The sequence below is a fragment of the Peromyscus leucopus genome, chromosome 23 (genome assembly GCF_004664715.2).
Source record: "Peromyscus leucopus breed LL Stock chromosome 23, UCI_PerLeu_2.1, whole genome shotgun sequence".
Classification (NCBI taxonomy): domain Eukaryota; kingdom Metazoa; phylum Chordata; class Mammalia; order Rodentia; family Cricetidae; genus Peromyscus; species Peromyscus leucopus.
This window is the reverse complement of record NC_051082.1, coordinates 3,632,863-3,654,139: the sequence shown is the minus strand read 5'-3', so window position 1 is coordinate 3,654,139 and position 21,277 is coordinate 3,632,863. Positions and strand designations below refer to the sequence as shown.

The following is a 21,277-nucleotide window of genomic DNA, read 5'->3' as shown; positions in this document are numbered from 1 at the left end:
CCCAGCCCTGGGGGACGGAGATAGGCAAACCCCACACGTTCCCTGGCTAATCAGCACAGTCAGCATGGCGAGCCTTGGATCTGTAAGAGACCCTCAAGGGAATAAAGTGACTAGGGACAAAAGGAAACACCCCAGATCTTGCTCTGGCTTCTGCATGCAAGCATACTTGTGCATGCAATGCTTATGAGCACACAGCAGTGCACACGTGCGTGAATACACACACACACACACACACACACACACACAAAGCTGGGTGTGGTATAATGGCAGGCACGTGTTACCCCGGTGCTGGGGAATCAGAATCAGGCAGTCCCCCGGGTCTCACTAGCCAGCCAGCTTCTCCTACTTGCCAGGTTCCAGGACAGTGAGAGACTGTCGGTATTGGAGAACAACACTTGAGACTGACCTTTGACCTCCATAAGTGTGTGCACAAACATGCAGACATCCACATAGACATGTACACCTTAACAAATATACATGTGCGCATGCATGGGCGCGCGCGCACGCACGCACGCACACACACACACACACACACACACACACACACGACTGGATTGAGCCAGGTGTGATGGAGCACGCTGTAATCCAACACTCAGGAGGCTGAAGCAGGAAGAATGTGAGTTCGAGGCTAGCCAGGGCAAGTCCGTGTCTTAAAGAGAAACAGGCCCCAGTTTTCCCCATTACTGCCACTGTTATGAGTCCCTGTTATTTCTGCAAAATGAGGGGAACTGCCTTTTTACAGGTCACCAAAGATAAATAGCAAACCTGGCCTGGTAGCTGGCAGAGTGGGCAATTTTTAAATGCCCGGGCTTTTTCCCCCTCTAATCAGCACAACATATGTGGGAGCCATGTGGAGCGGGGCGGGGAGGGTTAGAACCCTGGGGAACCGGTCTCTCTGGTGGTCTCTGTCCCACCCCCTTAGCCCTCCCTCCTCACCGATTGTTTTTGTTTTCTGTCTTAAGTTGCCCTTGACCTCTTGGGCAGCCCTCGACCCGTGTCCGCTGGCCCTGCCTGGATGATGCTTGCTGCTGGCCAGTCCGTTCTGGTGGTGGCCAGGGGGATCCATTGGGCACAAACCAGAGGGTACCTCACCGTCCCCACTCGGAGTGTGAAGGAGCAGCCCCCCAGTAACGTCTGGTTCCCCTCCCCCGGGGGCTGGGTACCACTTCAACCATGCCATCATTTGAGTCTCGTTCCCAAGGAAAACGGACAAAGGAAGCGAATGAACAGTCTCGTGCCCCTCGGTCCCCACCCCACAGAAGGCAGCCGCTAGGTTCTGTGACTCACTGGCGCTGTCTGTATGGTACAAGTGCTGGAGGTGTGATTGTCTCCCCATGTGCCTCCCTGAGCCAGGCTGGGGGCCGGGCTACTTTCTGGCCGGCTCAGTGGGGGGTCTGTGAGGGGGGGGGGAGTGGAGCCAGACCCTGTGGGTGGTGCAGGAGCCCCCTTCTGTAGCCAGCATGCTTCTCTGTGTCGTGGGTCAGGATGACCCAGTCAGCCGCTGGGCTCTGACGACAAGGAGAGGGGACAAGAGTGTTAAGTCTCTCTCCCTCTCCGGGGGTTCAGGAGAAAAGCCTAGGTGAGAGCAATTGTCCCTGGGTGGTGGTGGCACACGCCTTCAATCCCAGCTAATGGGAGGCAGATACAGAGGGATCTCTGTGAGTTTGAGGCCAGCTTAGTCTACAGAATGAGTTCCAGGACAGCCAGGGCTACACAGAGAATCTCTGCCTTGAAAAACCAAGAGAGAGTGTGGGGGGGAGACAGAGAGACAGAGAGAGACAGAAATAGAGAGACAGAGACAGAGATAGAGACACAGAGAAAGAGAGAGAGACAGCGATTGTCCTAAGAGGCCATAGCAGGTGAGAGGATGAGCACCCGTCTTGTGTCCTAGAACAGGGATCAGCAAATCCCTGCCCAGGGACCAAATCCAGCCCCATTCTGTACAGCCCAGGAGCTGGGCATGGTTTTATGTCCTTGACTATAAAACAGCAAAAGAAAGCCAGGCCTTGAGCCAGCAAGGCAGCCCAGTGAGTAAAGGCGCCCCAGCTGGTAAAGGCACTTGCCCCATGCCTGACAGCCTGAGTCATGGAAGGAGAGAGCCTAAAATCACAAATTGGGCGCATCTGAGGGCTTTGTCTCCAGGACACCAGGGGCACTAAATGGGCATATGGCTTTCTAAGGAGCCCCCCACCTGAGTCACCTGTTGAAGGTGATTTCTAGTTCAGGAGTGTGAACAGCGTTCATGCCCCCCAACACACTCAGGCCCCGGGGACTCCGCCTGGGTGTTGAGATGGGTTCCTTCCCTTCTTACCACACAAGCTCCTGTAGAGGCGCAGGAGCTCAGGTCCTCCCCCCCACATACACCCCAGCCTTTCCACGGAAGTGCCCAGTAGGTTCCCCTTCCCCAGGGTCACCTTCCTGTGAGCAGAACTGAATGAGGGCATGGCGAGGTGAGGCATCTATCTGCAGTCTTCCCAGCTCTGCGCTGCTTCCTCTCTTCTTCGCCCTCCGCTGGGCTGCCGTCCACCCCGCCCCGCGGTCAGAGCCTCTGAATCTTGGTGGTGGTTTTCACTGGATCAGGCGGGCTCGGGGACTCCGTCAGATTGTGGTTGGGCACATTTGGGACTGTCACCCTCAGATCCTCCCTGTCCCTGAGCCAGCTTTGAGGGAGCTGCTTGCTTTGGGGTCAGGCTTCTGTAATCCACATTGGTTTAACCAAGGTTATTGCTGGGGCCCCTTTCCCACCCACTGTCCACCGCAGTGCCCCAGGACCTGATGGATGTCTCCGTGAACAACCTTCCATCCCTATGGCAACCCAGTCCTCGGAAGTCCTCCTGCTCCTCCTGTTCACAGAGCGCCTCAGCCGAGGGCGGCTCGACCAATGGCTGCAACCACGAGAGGTAGGTGGGGCGTAGGCAACACCTGGAAGATCTTGCAGCACTGGCCAAGGACCTGTGGCTGTCTATCGCTTGCCTTGCCCTAGATTTTGGGAGGTGTGAACATGGCCTATCGGATCCCCAAGAGCTAGGTTTAAATCATAGCCTCGTGTGGTCTTAGCCCCTGGAATTCCCTCCCATGTGTCAGTCAGGGCAGGTTCTGCTGCAGTAACAAACAGTCCCGAAACACTAACAGCTTTTTGCAGTGAATGCCAAAGTGTCCTGGATGCTGTGAGTCCACCATAGCTCTGCTTTCTAATGAACGTCGACTCAGATGTCACTAATCACGGTATCAGAGACCATGATATTCCTGCTTTCACCTCAGTGGCCGCACTCCCAGGGAGGCCAAGAAATACAGGCCCAGCATATACCAGGAGCCAGAAATATTATTTAACCACCACCATATGCTCTGTGTGCTCCTCCAGGAAGCGTTCACTTAGTAGGGCTCTGAGAAGGGACCATTGAGAAATGATACTTTGCCCAGCGCATGCTCTCAGAGCCTAGACTTACATACCTGTATCAATGAGGAGCTCCCTCCCTGCAGAGTGCCCACCCCACCCCCGACCGAGCCTCCCATCCAGAGGGCACGAAGAGGGACTCCCTCCATGTGCATACCCAGGACTTCCACCATGCTCCCTTGCCAGCAGGCTCCCTGGGTTTGTCTGGTGTCCCTGGGATATCCTCAGGATTGATGCACAAAGGTTCCTCCATTCTGTCCTCTGTAAGAACTCACAGCCCTCCTCCTTCCCCTTCTCCCCAGGCATGCTAGGCTTTCCTCTTCTCTTCACTCAAAGCAGCCCTAGGAGCACTGTGCAGGGAGCAACAGCTCCGAGCCCTGTCTACTGTGCAGTCCACTGGGCCAAATCCATGGGCCACTTTACAGCAGATCACTTCAAACTGGTTCAAGAAAGAGAAAAAAAAAAATGTGTGTGCGTGTTGGAATAAGCCTGCAATCCCAGCACCCAGGAGGCTGAGGCAGGAGGATTGTGGGTCCCAGGCCAGTCTGGGTTAGATCATGAAACCCTGTCTCAAAAAAAAAATCGATAAAAGAAAATAGGAAAGGAAAAAAAAAAATGTGCTGGCCATGATTGAGAGGTTCAGGGGCACAGCGACTTCAGGCTTGGCTGGATCCAGATGCTCAGGATGGGAACGGCTCCCTGGGTCTTCAGATATGGGAAGGGTGTGCCTTTATGGTGGCCTGTTCTTGGGTTGGCCCTCCCTGGCGATGGCCAAGAAGGCTTCCAGCAGCGACTGCTGTGTATCCCACCGGCTCAGAACCTCAGGCAAAAGAAAGAGGTAGATGAAGCAAAAATCCCAGGGCTGATTCTCATTGGCCCAGGTTGGGTCACATGACCACTTCTCAGCCAGGTTCATGTACTGGGTGATCATCCACCTGCATCCAAGCCACAGAGGCACAATGGAGGGACAGTTCCCCCCAGGGAAACCTGGGGTGTGACAGAGAAGGGGCACGTGGGTGGGAGCCACAGCGGCCTCCCTCCGCCCTCACGGCTGACTTTGATCTGCTGTGTGCAGCATGGTTGGTTCCTCTGCGGAACAGCTAAGCAGTGTGTGGCCCTCTGCTCCCCCTCTCCCTCCTCCTCCTCCTCCCTTCCCCTCCCCCTCCTGCAGGGCTCCACTGAAACTGCTCTGTGATAACATGAAGTACCAGATCCTCTCCAGAGCCTTCTATGGATGTGAGTACAGGTCTCTATCACTGCTGTGATCTTCAAGAGGCATTTACTGAGCACCTCATGTGCCAGGCATGAGTTCCTGGTGCCCAAGGCAGAGTGGATGAGGGTGCCCTGGCAGGTATTCATGGCTGGCAGGATGGTCCTGAGAGGACAGGACTTGGCATCTCCCAGGCCCTCCCTTCTCCATCCAGCAGTGATTCTGTTCCTATCTGGCCTTTGTTCTTTCTCTTTGAATGGGAGGCAGGCCCAGAGTGAGGCCAGAAGTCCTTGGTTTCCCTGCCTTCCTATCCCTTCCCTGCCCACCGCACATCTGTTCATTGCTTTGGCTTCCAGCAGAAGGGGATGGTGTCCAACTAAAGACAAAACATCATCCCCAGGGTTTAGTGGTCAAGCCACCCAGTGAGAGCATCCTCAACTTGCTTTTTTTTTTTTTTTTTTTTTTTTTTTCTAGAAAGGGTAGAGTGAGAATTTTCCGGGTTGAGGGCCCCTAAAGATGGGCATGGGTAACAGGACAGCCCCGTGGAGCACCCAGAAGAGACTGGGTGAAGTGTGTTGGGTAGAAGATGATGTCTGCCTTCCTTCCTGGTCCAGGGCTCGCGTACTGTAGACACCTGTCCACCGTGAGGACCCACCTGTCAGCCCTGGTCAATCACATGATCGTGTCTCCAGACCTGCCCTGTGATGCTGGGCAAGGGTTGACGGCCAGCATCTGGGAGCAGTACATCCGGGACAGCACGGTGAGCTGGGCGGGCTTGCACGCCAGAGGGCAGAGTGGAGGGAGGCCATCTTGTCAGGTCAGACTCACAGGGACCCAGGGCGACATGCCTGTCTGAACAGGGACCATCAAGTCTCAAGACCCACCGCTAACGTGAGCCCCAACCATATGTAACTGTGAGGGGGTCAGGAAACATTCATAGGTACAGCATCCCAACCCCAAGCCACAAATCCAAAATGTTGTGAAATGGAAACTCTGAGTACTGACAGGAAACCACATAGAAAATCCCACACCTGAGCTCACATGACAGGTCGCAGACATGCCACTCACTGAAAATACTGTGAAAACAATATACAGGTCATGAGTATATGGGTATGTTAATCATAGGGGTTTTGTGTTTAGATGTGCCCATCCCTATAAATATCTATATATCTATACGTATATAGATACATATTTCCCTGTATATGGCAAATATGCAAACATGCAGGAAGATCTGAAATATGAAACCCTTTGGGGCCCAAACATTAGGGACAAGGGCTGTTCAACCTGGAAGGGAAGAGAAAGGAACCGCTGGGCTGGGCAGGGTGGTGCATGACTGACACCACAGGACTTATAAAGCTGAGGCAGAATGATTGTGAGTTTGAGACCAGCCTAAGACACTTTGTGAGTTCCGGGTTTGTCTGAGTTACATGGCATAACGTTCTGAGTAAGTTTGCGGTTATCTTTTGGGCTGAATTCGTAGCTACTTTGGGGCACATGTGGGCCTTGGGAAGTGACCTGGGCACCTGCTTCAAAGCTGTCCACCTGACTCAGGCTACAGCCTGGGCACCTGCTCCAACACTGTCCATCTGTCTCAGGCTACAGCCTGGGCATCTGCTCAGTGCTGTCTGTCTGTACCCTTGTCTTTGTTTCTGTCCCTACAGTTACAAAGCTGTGTGGGTACGTAGCAGCTCTCTGGGTTTCTCTTCCGTTGCTATCATAAAATACCCTGGCACAAGCAACTTAAAGGTGCAAGGGTTTATTTTCGATCACAGTTCCACATATGTCCCACCGTAGTGGGGAAGTCGAGGCTACAGGATCATGAGGCAGCTGGTCCCATCTCATCCACGGTCGAGAAACAGAGGAGGATGACTGCAAGATGCTGCTCACCTCACCTGCTTCATTTGCACCATCCAGGATCCCCAGCCTAGGGAATGGCACTGCCCACCATAAAAATAGGTCTCCCCACACTAATTAACACGATTGAGCTAATCCCCCAGAGGCATGACCAGAGCCCGGAGAGGCTTCTCTCCTAGACTCTCTCAATCAAAACCAGCCACAGCACCTCCCGGCGATTCTAGAGCTTACCCATAGAACCTGTAGATGTACACACAGATCTGACCCACAGAACACTTTAAGACATACAAGTCAAAGCCGGGCATGGTGGCACACACTTTTAATCCCAGAAGCAGGCAGATCTCTGTGAGTTCAAGTCCAGCCTGGTCTACAAAGCGAACTCTAGCACAGCCAGGGCTACATAGTGAGACCCTGTCTCAAACAAACAAACAAACAAACAAACAAAGACATATAAATCATCAAGATTTTTTAATCTACACATCTACTGATATATAAAGATACATTTATGCCTAACTGCATATTATATAGGTCTTATATATCTTTGATCTCATCTGCAGCTATAGAGTCATTGAAATATATATATATATATTATATATATATATATATATGATATTGTAATATTCAGATAGCCATAGCTTAGTATTTGTATTTACCTTAGCTATATATTTTTTAATTTTTTATTTTTTATGTGTGTTGGGGTCTGCAAAGGCTACAGTGTGCACATGGGGGTCAGAAGACAACGACTTGCAGATGTCAGTTTTCCCTTCTACCGTGTGGAAACCAGGTTGCCAGGCTGGGCAGCAAGCGCCTTTTACCAGCTGAATCATCTCTTAGCCTCTAGGTTGATTTCTTTTATACTGTGCTAACATCCTGTTTGCATTTTCAATGAGCAGCTTTATTTCCTGACCCATCTTTCAGATCTCAAAGAAATAGTCAGAACTCAGCACTTTGTGAGTGGCCCACAGTTGATTTAAATTCCCACTGACAGGAATTCTCTCTCTCTCTCTCTCTCCCTCTCTCCTCTCCCTCTCCTCTCCCTCTTCCTCTCCCTCTCTCTTCCTGCTAATTTGTTGTTGCCTGAAATGGGGGGGGGGCACGAATCTCACTAGATAGCAGTCTGTTCTTGAACTCACAACCCCCCTCCGTCAGCCTCCATAGTGTCGGGGTTGGGTTTGCAGACCTGCACCAGGCCTGGCTTCCTTCTCGATCTTTTTAGACTCATTTCCAGTAGTACATACAGGAACAGCAGCACCCTGGCACATGCATGCCCTCCCATACTGCTGGCATTTTGATTTAGAGAATGGGTTCCTAGAAGCTGATTACTGTGTATTAAAACTTGAAATAGATAAGCCAGAGTACTCTCGAAACCTCCCACGGCCACAGTGTGAGCCTGCTGGTTCCTGGGAGCTGCGGGACTGACTGGTTTCTCCGCTCAGCTCCAGCTCTGCAGGGTCTGCATCTCCCGGAGAGGAGCCCACGCCTACGTTCCTAAAGTCCCGGGAGCGCTTCCGTGATCCAATTTGGGAGACATCAGTTTAAGGTCAAATTGGGTGAAACAACTGATGAGCCAAAGAGACTTCAGTGAACAACCCACCTGCGGTCTGGCCCCTTTCTCAGGGCTTAGCCACCTTCCTGTGCTGGGTACACCGAGTCCCAGGAACAGTCCCCGCGACCTTGTTGCCAGGCAACACGGGGCTCCTTTCTCACGGAACAGTCCTGGGAGCCCTGTCAGTGAGTGTGCATCGCCCTTCACCTGAGGACTTGTGAACCTGCCAATCCCTGGCATCCAGTCTCCAGAGAAGCCTGTGAGGATCCACCGACTTCCTCCCCTGCCCTGCCCATAGTTCCTTTCACATCCATTGGCCCGAAACTGTCACATGACCACACCTAACTGCAAAGGGGGCTGGGAAATGGAGTCTAGTGGATCCAGGAGCCCAGGAACCGGAATTCCTGTTTGCTTTATCATCTCATCTCTTTCTACGGTAGCAAATAATTGCAGTTGTGGCGTTTGCAGGGGACAGGAGCCGAGACCGTAGATCAACAGTAAATGTCGACGTGTAGCATAGCATCGTATTGCAGCGGTCCAGGGGCTGGAGAGATGGCTCTGTGGTTAAGAGCGCTTGCGGTTGTTGGAGAGGGACTGAGTTTGGTTCCCAGCACCCACAGCAGACAGCTCACAGTGGCCTGTGGCTCCAGTCCCAGAGGACCTGCCACTCACTGTCTCTGAGGTACTCACACATATACATTAAAATACGTACATACAAAGGACCAGGGTTTTTTTTTTTTTTTTTTTTTTAACCTATAAAGTAAAATGAAGAAAGATGTCAAATCAATAACCTTCCATCTTAAGGTTGGGGGGGGGCAGCAAACTGAACCTGAATGAACAGAGGACAGGAGGAGGGATGGAGAGGGGTCAAAAGCAGAATTAGGTCAGACAGAGACGCACAGAGATAAAAAAACGGAAGTGAAGCTGGCTCTCAGGAAAGACCAGGGAAGCTGGGAAATGCCTTCCAAATCAGAACCACAAGTGTGTGTGGAGGGCACGTTAGATGACTGCAGTCGGAAGTCAAAGAGGAGACATCACCACAGACCCCGCAGGCAGAGGCATGGAAGATAGCACGCAATTACTACAGACACGTGTCTACCAAGTAACGAACAGCGGAACTCACAAACTCCTAGAGCATCCCAACTACTGCGATTTCCTCAACAAGAAATGAGAAGCCTGGAGATGAGTCGTTTTATAACTCCTATAAAGAAAAGCCATGGGGCCGGAGAGATGGCTTAGCCATTGAAAGCACCGGGTGCTCTTCCAGAGGACCTGGGTTCGATTCCCAGCACCTGCATGGCAGCTCACAACTGTCTATAACTCCAGCTCCAGGGATCCCACGCCCTCTTCTGGACTCTGCAGGCACTGCATGTACACCGTGTACTTCTATTCAGGCAAAACACCCATGCACATAAAGTAAAAACAAAGGAAATAAAGAAGTCAAGGTATAGATGGCACTCCTGGGAGCCTCCCCCCCACACACCTTAAAGGAAGTCGTTTCTGAAGAAGACTTTGCATTCTTGCCGCAACCCATTTTCTGATTTCTAACTGCTCTGGCAGTATCTACCTGGGTGGTCAGAGTTCCCTGGGCAGCCCAAGGCTACACTGTGTCTGCAAAGCTTGCGGTGATTTTTCTTGAAGTAACAGAGCCACGTTGGCACTACAGGAAGCCTAGCAAGCCCCTCCTGTGCAGAAAGCTGTTGGTGTGAGCAGAGGCGGCTGGAAATGATCACTTTGCATTTCCTTAAGTAATTCTTCAACTCGAATGAATGCATCTGAGCATCAATGAAACACTATTCTTGCTGCCCTGGCGCATCCTCTCCTCCTCCTGCCCCCTTTCTTCCTTCTCTCCCTCCCTCTTTCTCCTCTTGTTGGTTTATGGGTTCTTTATTTATTTTAATTGATTTTAGATGAGGTCTCATGTTGGTTGGTCTAAACTCTCTATGTAGCTGGAGATGACCTTGACCACCTGACTTGACCTTCTGCTCTGAGTGCTGGGGATCCCAGTGCACAGCTTCACCTGTCATCCATCCATAAAAACAGGCTCAGCCTGGACACAGTCACGTCTTTGTTTTCCACTGCACCTCACACTCTGGCCTCCCCTCCCCCCAGTCCTCGTACCTGTACCGGCTGTCCTGACAACTCCCCGTGTGGGCCCCCACACCCAGGCCCCCATGGGTGGGTAATTTAAGTGGTCCAGCTTAGCGCCCCCTGTGATAGTCAGGGCTAATTACACAGTCCTGTGCCATGTCATCTCTGTTACTGTAGCAAGTTCCCAGACTGGGCAGCTCATAAAGAAAAGCAGTTTATCTTGGCTCACAGTTGTGGAAATTTAAGTCTGATGGGCCCTGCTGCCATGGGCCCAGTCATCAGTCAGTACAGGACACATGGCAGCACAGGACACATGTCAGCACGGGACACATGGCAGGAGCAGAAGAGAAAGGCTTACTGTGGGACCCAGTCACCGTTCCTCCACTGTGACCTAAGACCTACACCGGCTCCAGCTCTTCAAGGCCACACCAGCTCCCACCAGCTAGGGACCAAGTCATTATCACAGGCATTCTGGGGGCTGTTCCAGACACAGAAGACATGGCTTTGCTCATTCACCCAGGATCTCACCCCAGAAACAAGACTAGAGGGCCGCGGGTCACCCTGGCTTCTCCATTGACCAAACCTTCTTGCCCTCCAACCCTCCCCCAACAGACTTACCCGGAGCAGGAGCTGCTGCGGCTCATCTACTTCGGGGGTGTCCAGCCCGAGATCCGCAGGGCAGTCTGGCCCTTCCTCCTCGGTCACTACCAGTTCGGGATGACGGAGATGGAGAGGAAGGAGGTCAGTCACCCAAGGGCGATGAAAGGATCGGGGTGCTGTGGACCTGGGTACTGTGGAGCTGGGTGCTGTGCACCTGGGTACTGTGTACCTGGGTACTGTGACCTGGACACTGTGCAGCTGGGCACTGCACCTGGGAACTGTGGAGTTGGGCACTGTGTACCTGGGTACTGTGCAGCTGGGAACTGTGCACCTGGGTACTGTGCACCTGGGCACTGCAGAGTCCTGGTTTCCTGTTGCAGTGTTGGTGAGAGACACAGGGAAGAGACAGGACCACTGAGGAAAGAGCTGTGTGGTGGAAATATGACACGAGGGAATCTTCAAATCAGTCAGCCTCCTGTTTTGAGGCCATATAGACTCCTATGCATATTTGTAGGCAGCACTGCAGGGACCTATGTGACCTTGACTCAGTTTCTCCCTTGGCGACCCCAGCAGAGCTGTGATGTCACAGAACGCTGATGCTGGTATAGCACCTACCTCACTCAGGCCTCGCCATCCTCCTGTAATTGCCTGTGTGTGTGTGTGTGTGTGTGTGTGTGTGTGTGTGCGTGTATGCACTTATTTCCCCATGTGTGCAGACTTGTACATTTCTGGTGCCCTAATGGTGCCCTAAGAACCATTCACCTTGTCCTTCTGTAGCCACACCCACCTCCATCCCACCTTAATCCCTGGCTCCTACTCACCGGTCTTCCATTTCCAGAATTTTCTCTCATCCAGGTGGTTGTATAAACAGAATCATGTAGTATGGAAATTTTGAGGGATTGACTTTTCATTCAGTATACATCTCTAGATCCACGTTCTATTATTACCTGTTTCCTTTTTGTGGCTGAATTTGCCTGTGTGCATCTACCACAGCTTCACTCTGAGCTGACTGATTGGTAGCTGGGCAATGCCATGAATCTTTTTTTTTTTTTTTTTTTTTTTTTTTTTTCGAGACAGGGTTTTTTTGTGTAGCTTTGTGCTTTCTGGAACTCACTTGTAGCCAGCTGCTCGAACTCACAGAATCCGCTGGCTTGCTCGAGTGCTGGATAAAGCGTGCGCACCACGCCGCATGAATCTTGATTTACATTTTTTGGCAGTAATAGCTAACTACAACTGACATCCAGTGCAGGCTTTGTGTGTTGGGGAAATGCCTGGTAGTGACATCAGTGTGATGGAAGCATGTTCAGTCTTGAAGAAAATGAGAAACGCCAGCAGAGACTGTCCCATCTGATATTGCCACCAGCTGTCTATGAGTGGCCCTTACCTGATGGAGGGGTGGGTGGATGGATGGGAGGAGAGTGGATGAGACAGACCCATGGAAGGATGGGTGGATGGATGGGAGAGAGTGGATAAGATGGACCTGTGGATGGGTGGATGGATGGGAGAGAGTGGATGAGATGGATCCGTGGATGGATGGGTGGATGGATGGGAGAGAGTGGATGAGATGGATCTGTGGATGGGTGGGTGGATGGATAGGAGAGAGTGGATGAGATGGACCCATGGATGGTGGATGGATGGACAGGAGAGAGTGGATGAGATGAACCTGGATGGGTGGATGGATGGACGGGAGAGAGTGGATGAGATGGACCCATGGATGGGTGGGTGGATGGGTACATGGGTTGGTGGGTGAATTTGTGGATGAGAGGATGGTGGGTGGACAGATAGCAGAATCTTGCTCATCTTGTAATCTATAGGCCTGACTTGGTGCCTGGCACACTGTGGGTACTTATCGAAGAGACTAATGAGCAAATGGATTAAGTAATTAATAAACGAGGAAAGAGAGACAGCACGCAAACATTTGAATGGTTGTGTGAGTGGATGCATCAGTAAAGGGAGAGACGGAGAGCGGAGATGAGGTAGGCTGCTCTATAGTACTCCTCAGCACAGGACCTCACCCAGCTCATATCTGTTGGGTGCTGACTACGCAAATGTAGACAGGTCCCAGCCCGGGGAACTCAGCACCTCGTGGGGCCTTATGCGTGTCCCGACAGGTGGATGAGCAGATCCACGCCTGCTACGCACAAACCATGTCGGAGTGGCTGGGCTGCGAGGCGATTGTGAGACAGAGAGAGCGGGAGTCCCACGCTGCTGCCCTGGCCAAGTGCTCCTCAGGGGCTAGCCTGGACAGTCACCTTCACCGGATGCTGCACCGGGACTCCACCATCAGCAACGAGGTAACGGACCGCTGGCCTGGGAGCCTGCCGGAGGGAGGGGGACCAAGCCTTGGGATGGCCTTGCCCTTAGCTCTTTTTTTTGGGGGGGGAAGTCATAGGGGGAACTTCAGAATCAGATCTAGGTTCCAAGCCCGCCCAGAGTTTCTTGCCAGCACATTTTCTCGGGGCTCGGTTCCTGCGTACATGCAGTGGGAATGGTGGAGGTGTGGGTACGGCCCTAAGAAGACAGTGCGTATCAAGATTCCAGCGCAGCGTCTGCCCTCCGTATATTCAACTAATGTTTCCTGCATCCCTACTATGTGCAAGTACTTTCAAGAATGCTCAGAATGTTCTGGTAGCTAAGGCCGACCTCTGCTCTCGCACAGACTTTAGCTGAACAGCCTAACTGGCTGAAGCGGACTGCATGGCAGAGCCTAGCATCAGAGTAGGGAAGGCTGGGAGGTTACAGGACAGAAAAACCGAGCCCCGAATCCCACCTGTTACTCTGGAAGGACGTAAATCCTAGCCAGAACTCTCAAGTTCAACAGAGAAGTTAAAGGTGGGGTGCTCTGACGTGGAAGTTGGAGGGTGGGACCCAGAGGCCGAGGTCACCTCTGAGGAGGCTCCAGGGGACAGGTAGGGAGCTGAGGCTCTGGGAGGGGGCTTGTCCCAGCCAGGAGAAAGGATGGAAACAGGCTTCCTGGTTCCCAACCCAGCAGCACCCCCGTGTGACCTTCCATCTTGGTTTCTCTGGTTCTTGTCCCTCCCAGTCCTCCCAAAGCTGCAGCTCAGGCCGCCAGAACCTCCGACTGCAGAGCGACTCCAGCAGCAGCACCCAGGTGACTTTCAGAGGCCCCGCCCCTTCGTGCCCGCCCATCACCGCCCCGTCCACCTTGAAGACTGCCCGTCATTTTCCGCCACTACAATGGCTGGGGTTGAACAGGGTTCTCTGTGTAGCTTTGCCTTTCCTGAACTCACTTGTAGCCAGCTGCCTCGAACTCACAGAGATCCACCTGCTCTGCCTCCGAGTCTGATTAAGCGTGCGCCACCCGCCGGCGATATTGGGCTTTTTATGTCTAGTCTTGGACGTGGACTCTCTTAAGTAGCACAAGCAATCGCAGCCTCCTTGAAATCCACAGTGATAGGACGCAGCCTCGGCAGACGTCAGCGTGCCAGGATCCACGTTTTTCTTTGTGTAAAGTGACAAATGTGTGCACATGACACTGCATTCTTCAGGTCGTTCACAAGAGCAGTGCAAAGTGCATGGAAATAGCCATCAGGCTGTGCCATTAGGAAGGACGGATGGACAAGTGCTTGAGCCCAGTCTGTGCAGGTGCAGTGGTTTTGGGGGGGGGGTTCACTCAGCATTGGTTGAATCTTGACTCAGCCTCTGTGAATTCAGAGGCTGAACACGAGGCTGCTCTCCTGTAAAACATCACACCCCATGCCTACACTTTGCTTCCGCTTCCTTCAACTCTCTCCTCCCTTGAAGCAGTGCTATAAATCCGTCCCCTGCATGCCCTTCCCGAACCTTCTGAATGCCTTTACATACACAGAAATACCTAATGACAGCAAGACTTTGTAGTTCTTAAAACCCCACATAAACGCCATGGGTGTATTTTTCAACAGCTTTTGGTGTCGCTCATAAAGGTTTGCTCCATCTGGAGCCTCATCAAACAAAAAGAAAAGCACAAAGCAGGCTGGAGAGACAGCTCAGTGGTGAAGAGCGTGAACTGCTCTTGCAGAGGACCCAGGTTCAGTTCCCAGCACCTATGTGAGGTGCCTCACAACCAGGTGTAACCTCAGGAGATCTGGCGCCCTCTTCTGGACTCCAAGGGCACCTGCACTCATGTGGGCATATACACATAGATACATAAATAAAAAAAATAAAATAGCTATTTTCAAGTGAAAAGTATAAAAACATGCACAAAATGTCACCTTTTGGGTAGAAAAGTCTGTGTGTGTGTGTGTGTGTGTGTGTGTGTGTGTGTGTGTGTGTGTGCACCTAGCCTATGAGAGGTCCCAGCACTGCACACAAAAAAGCAGAACTGGACCCAGTGAACTGAAGCTGACGGTGGCCACACAGAGAAACAGTGTGAGGCTTTGGAACCTGATCTTTACTGTGACCTTGAGGGCTACAGCTGAAGGACACAGAGAGCCACAAATAAATCTCAGTGTTAGAAATCTGTATGGTGAAAAACCACTTTCTCCCCAAACTTCATGTCCCTCGTCGCCCTCCTCAGAGGCAGCTGTGGTCATCTGAATTGCCAATATAATCTCAGCACTTGGACTCTAATTGTCATCAAGAAGAACAGACTGCCTTTGTCCTGACTGTGTGCTATTCCACTGCATGCAAACTCCATACCGAAATATACCCTGTGGCTGGGTATTAAGTTGCTGCTGTAAACTGCTGCCGTGCACATCCTGACATGTGTGTCCCTTTCCTCAGGTATTTGAGTCTGTGGATGAGGTGGAGCAGACGGAGGTGGAAGGCAGGTCGGAGGAGAAACAACCCAAAGTCCCCAATGGGAACCCGGCAAATGGCACTTGCTCCCCAGACTCTGGACACCCTTCTTCCCACAACTTCTCCTCCGGCCTCTCCGAGCACTCGGAGCCCAGTCTCAGCACCGAAGACAGTGTTCTGGATGCCCAGCGCAGCCTCCCCGCTGCGTTCCGACCTGGGGACAGCAGTGTGGAAGACGGCCAGAGCAGCGAAGCCACCACGTCCCGGGACGAGGCCCCTCGGGAGGAGCTGGCTGTGCAAGACAGTCTCGAGAGTGACCTCCTCGCCAACGAGAGCATGGAGGAGTTCATGTCCATCCCGGGCAGCCTGGACGTGGCCCTGCCTGAGAAGGACGGGGCCATGGCCACGGAGGGCTGGCCCAGCGAGACGGACAAGCACGGCCGCGCTGACAGCGAGGACAACCTCTCTGAGGAGCCTGAGATGGAGAGCCTCTTCCCGGCCCTGGCTTCTCTGGCTGTGACCTCCTCTGCCAACAACGAGGCGTCACCCGTGTCTTCCAGTGGTGTCACCTACTCTGTAAGTCACAGGGGGTCTTTCCCCGAGGAGGGTGAGACTGGCCACAGTTTGTTTCCTCTCCCCGTCATAGAGAGTCAGTGTGGAAACAGGAAGGGCTGCTGAGCTGGGAGCCAGGAAGTCTGGTTCCATCCCTTCTCCTGGCTGTGGGACAAGTCCCCTCCCAGAGCCTCAGCTCCTTAGCTGCTCCCTGCAGCCTCCTGAGATGACCTTGGCCAGGCCGACCTCTGCCCTCACAGACCTTAGCTCAGAAGGAAACCCACTTCCACCATGATGTATTAGTCATCAGCTTCCTCATCCACGCTGTGTAACAACCAGTTACCCAAAGCCAACCAACTTTTGCCAACCAACGCTGGGCCCTACCTTGGCCTCCGAGTCTGTGGGTCAGCTGGGAAGCTCTGCCCCAAGCTGGGCAGGGTGTGGCTCGTTAGGATGTTGGTTGTCAGGGGCTAGTCTGTGTTTCATCCTCTGGCAGGCTAACCTGGGCTAACCTGGGCCAGCCTGGGCTAGTGCTCATGGCCAAGGCAGATGCTAAGCAGAGAGAGCCGACAGGCCGACGTTTATTTTTAAGCCTCTGCTCTGTCTGGCTCACTGACATCACTGGCTGAAGCCAGCGGTGTGGCAGAGTGGGCAAGGGCAGGGAGGTCACAGGACAGAGTGAGTGTGGGGAGAAGGAAAACCGAGCCACGAGTCACACCTGTTGCTCTGGATGGACATGCATCACTAGTGTGGAAGCTGGGAGATGGGTAGGACACAAAGGGTCCCAGGACCTTCTCTCCTATGGGTCTTTCCTTCGTCCTTCATTCACAACCTTGTTTTGTCGGAGTGCATGCTATGGTGACTTCCACGCGTTTTACTTTTCATCCCATCTGATGTCACGGGTTGCAGGGCTGGGACCTTGCCTATTCTGCGAAGTTCCTTTTTGTTTGTGTTTTTGGTATCGAGTGTGGGGACCTTGGGTGCAGTTCATCAGGAACCATCCTTTTATGTTGAGTGTGTCTCCCCCTGGGCTGTAGTTCACCTATTCGGCCAGGCTGGCCAGCCAGCCAGCTCCAGTGACCCTCTTGGCTCCTCTTCTTCAGCTCTGGGGTAGCAAGTATAAGCCCCAGGCCTGGCTTTTTTTTTTCTTTTTTTCTTTCTTTGAGACAGGGTTTCTCTGTGTAATTTTGGTGTCTGTCCTGGATCTTGCTCTGTAGACCAGGCTGGTCTTGAACTCACAGAGATCCGCCGGCCTCTGCCTCCCAAGTGCTGAGATTAAAGGCGTGTGCCACTACCACCCAGCTCTGGCCTGGCTTTCTTCATGGGTGCTGGGGGTCTGAACTTGGGTTCTCACGCTTGCCAGACAAGCCCTTTACAACCACCTCACCAGCAGCTAAAGAATCTTTTAGGAAGATCCCCCATGCATGTTCATCCTGAGTGACTTTCCTTCCCTCATTCTGACGCATATCCCTTTCCTGAGTCCAGGGCCACGCGGCTGCCATGGCTGCTCAGCATATATGGTCCCTGGTGTACGATGGTTCAACTCACGGTTTTCACTTCACAATGGTGCGAATGGATTCTGTAGGAAGCCGACTTTAAACTTGACGTTCAGATCTGTATGTACGCATGCTAGCGTATGCAGTATGATTTCTGCCTGCAGTGTGGGGCGGTGGCTGTAGCTCCCCTGTCGCCCATTTAAAGATGGTTTTTCTCTCTTTCAGCAGTTTCTAAGATTCTCTTTTAGGGACTGAGGGCATAGCCCAGCCAGTAAATTCTGCAGGCAAGGGACCCAGATTCCATTCCAAGGATTCATCATTATCACCACCAAAACCATCATCACCAAAACCATCACCACCACCACCATCATCATCATCACCATCATCATCACCACCACCATCATCACCACCACCATCACCAACATCACCATCATCATCATCACCAAAACCATCACCACCATCACCATCACCATCATCACCACCATCACCATCACCATCTTCACCATCACCATCATCATCATCACCATCACCACCACCATCACCATCACCATCATCATCATCACCATCACCACCACCATCATCATCATCATCATCACCATTGTCACCATCATTACCATCACCACCATCTGTAGCTAGTGTTTTTCTCTCTGGGTCCCGAAGTCACGTAGCCCACTTATAAAATAAACACACCAACTCTTATATTATTTAAACCGCTCGGCCATTAGCTCAGGCCTACCATTGTCTAGCTGTTACTCTTATACTCAGTCCATTTCTGTTAATCTATTTGTCGCCACATGTTCCGTGGCTTTACCTGCTGCCTTTACATGCTGCTACCTGGATGGCAGGCTGGCATCTCCTCCCCTCTGCCTTCCTGTTCTCTCACTTCTCCTCTCTGCTAGTCCCACCTATACTTCCTGCCTAGCTACTGCCAATCAGTGTTTATTTATCAATCAATCATCCACAGCAACCATCATCACCATCATCATCATCATCACCATCACCACCATCATCATCACCATCATCACCATCGTCATCATCATCATCATCACCACCATCACCACCATCATCATCACCATCATCATCACCATCATCACCACCATCATCACCACCATCATCATCACCATCATCATCACCACCATCATCATCATCACCATCATTGTCACCATCATTATCAAAGCTAGATGGACCAGGCACAGTGGCACACATTTAATCCCAGCACTCAGGAGGCAGAGGCAGGAGAATCTGTAAGTTCAAGACCAGCCTAGTCTACAGAGTGATTCCAGGACAGCCAGGCCTACACAGACCCCATCTTAGAACATACAGTAACAAAATCAACAAACAAGTAAAAACCAGGATGGGGGATGTAGCTCAGTGGCAGAGCACTCGCCTACCATGCCCAAGGCCCTGGGTTCGATTCCCAGTTAAACACACACTCATACTGCATACACACAGACACACACACACAGATACACACAGACACACACTCATGCCACACACACACAAACACACTCATATCACACATATGACACTCATACACACACAGACATAGACATAGACATACACATTCACACTACACACACAGACATACACACCTACATACAGACACATGTACACACACATAGGCACACACAGATACAGAAACACAAGCACACACACACGGGCACAATCACACAAAGACATACACATATAGACACACACACAGGCACATAACACATACACACACACAGAGACACAGAGACACACCCACACGTGCCTGTGTGTGTAAGGGTCTCACTTTGTCACTGTGAGCCCCTGTTTCTGGTGGAAGTCTCTATTTTGTTGGACCTTGTGACTGTAAAGTTGTGTCCTCAGTCAGTTCTGGAAGATTCCACCTACTCCTCAAGCTGTGGTTGCTGCTTCTCCATTTCTGCTCCCCACCTCGGGCTGGATCTTTGTCAGGGACACCTCACACGCTCCTCACTTCCGTCTTAGCGGCTCGCCTTCCTCTGGGTCTCCTATTGGAGCTGGGAATGGAGCTCATGACCCGCCTGGCATGTGCGGGATTTGGGGTTTGATCTTCAGTGCAACCAAAAATGTCTAATTTTCATCTGTGTGCCTGATGTGAGTCGAATGCATTTTTAATGTCACTTACTTTTTTTCCAAATGTGCTGTGAGGTCACCGCTGGACTCTGAGAACTCTGGCTCCTGTCTCTAGTCTCTGTGTTTTCGTTTTATTTCATTTCTTAGACAGAGGCTCATGATGCAGCCCAGGCTGGGCTTGAGTTCACTCTGTAACTCGGCTTCTAACTTACAGCCATCCTCCTGCCTCAGCCTCCCGAGCACCGAGGTGACAGCTTTGTGTCACTTTTAAATGTATGAAAAATATTTAATATTCTGTCTCTGCTGCAGCTGTGTGTGAACTCGCGTGCAAGTGTGCATGTGCTCACAAGAGCACATATGTCTGCCTGCAATCCCAGCACTCTAGGCACTGAGGCAGGAGAATTATGAGTTCAAGGCCAGCCTGGGCTACATCACGAGACCCCAGTCTCACAAGAGTACTTCTTCATCATGCGAAGTGAAAATAGCTTTCCCAGAAAACAAAGAAAGAAATCGACCTCTGGAGTGAGCTGTGGGAGGTGGGGGCTGGGGGCAGTTCTTGGGGTCAGCATCCCCTTCTTCCTCCTCCCGCCCACAGCCGGAGCTACTGGACCTGTACACGGTGAACCTGCACCGCATTGAGAAAGACGTGCAGAGGTGTGACCGCAGCTACTGGTACTTCACAGCCACCAACCTGGAGAAGCTGAGGAACATCATGTGCAGGTGGGGGGGGCGGGGGGGAGAGGAAAGGGGGAGGAGGAGGGAGGTCAGCCCAGGAATGGAGATGAGATTGGGAGATAGGCGAGGCAAAATATAGGGAAAGGGAAGGAGGGCTGATGGAGGGAATGGGGATGAGAAGAAGGAGGGATGGGAGGATGAGAGGGATGTGTGAGAGATGGGGTGATGGGTGTGATGGAGGATGGGGCAGGGGAAGACAGAAGAGAAGGGGGATAAGGGTGGATGATGTGGGGAAAGTGGGGGCTGTAGAAATCCAGCTGAAGCTTTGGCTCCTGTGGCTGATACTGATCTGGAGTTTTATTTTAGTCATAGTACCAGTAATAATATAGGACAAATCCAAAGTCAGGATCAGAGAGGGAACAGAGGCACTCATACTTCTTGGTGCCCTGCTCCTTCTACACTAACAGGGTCCAGGATCCCCTGCCTGAGGAATGGCGCCACCCACAGTGGGTGGGTCTTCCTGTATCGATTAATGTATAACCAAGACAGTTGCCTGCCCTCCACTAGACAGGTCCACGGCCACCATGATGTAGGCGACCCTCTACTAAGACTCCTTTCCCAACGTGACAGAACTATCGCACTGACTTTGGATGTGTCCTTTGACACTCTGTGCCTCGGTCTCCTCACCTGAGACTCACTTCACGTGGTCATTTTAAGATGTAAAGATTCAAGGTGCATACAAGGCTGAGGAGGTTTGTCCAGGCCCAACCGGCCAAAGCTATTATTCGCAGGGACTGATCCAAATTCCTGACACCAGAGGGAACCGGTAGGGCAAATCCCTAGAGACTTTAATGAGTCACTTATTTGTGCAAAGTGAATACCTCCACGTAGCCAGAGAAGAGACGCTGGAAGGGGATGTGTGAGGCTGGAGGAGGAGTTGAAGATACTGACCTCATGCACCCATGCGGCACCCCGGGGTGGCGGGGCACTTGCAGAGCCCTGTGCTCTGCGAGGCCCTCGTGGACAGGGTTACCCTGTGGGCT

At 52.1% G+C, this 21,277-nt stretch overlaps 1 protein-coding gene across 1 annotated transcript in view; it reads left to right on the top strand.

The window, feature by feature from the left end:
• Sgsm1 (small G protein signaling modulator 1) overlaps window positions 1-21,277 on the top strand; it is a 72,620-nt gene that overhangs the window by 35,343 nt on the left and 16,000 nt on the right. Inside the window, 9 exon segments of the mRNA XM_037198605.1 lie at window positions 963-1,127; window positions 2,762-2,900; window positions 4,566-4,630; window positions 5,219-5,364; window positions 10,708-10,836; window positions 12,807-12,989; window positions 13,739-13,807; window positions 15,418-16,008; window positions 20,155-20,279. Coding sequence (XP_037054500.1) covers window positions 963-1,127; window positions 2,762-2,900; window positions 4,566-4,630; window positions 5,219-5,364; window positions 10,708-10,836; window positions 12,807-12,989; window positions 13,739-13,807; window positions 15,418-16,008; window positions 20,155-20,279 — 1,612 coding nt within the window.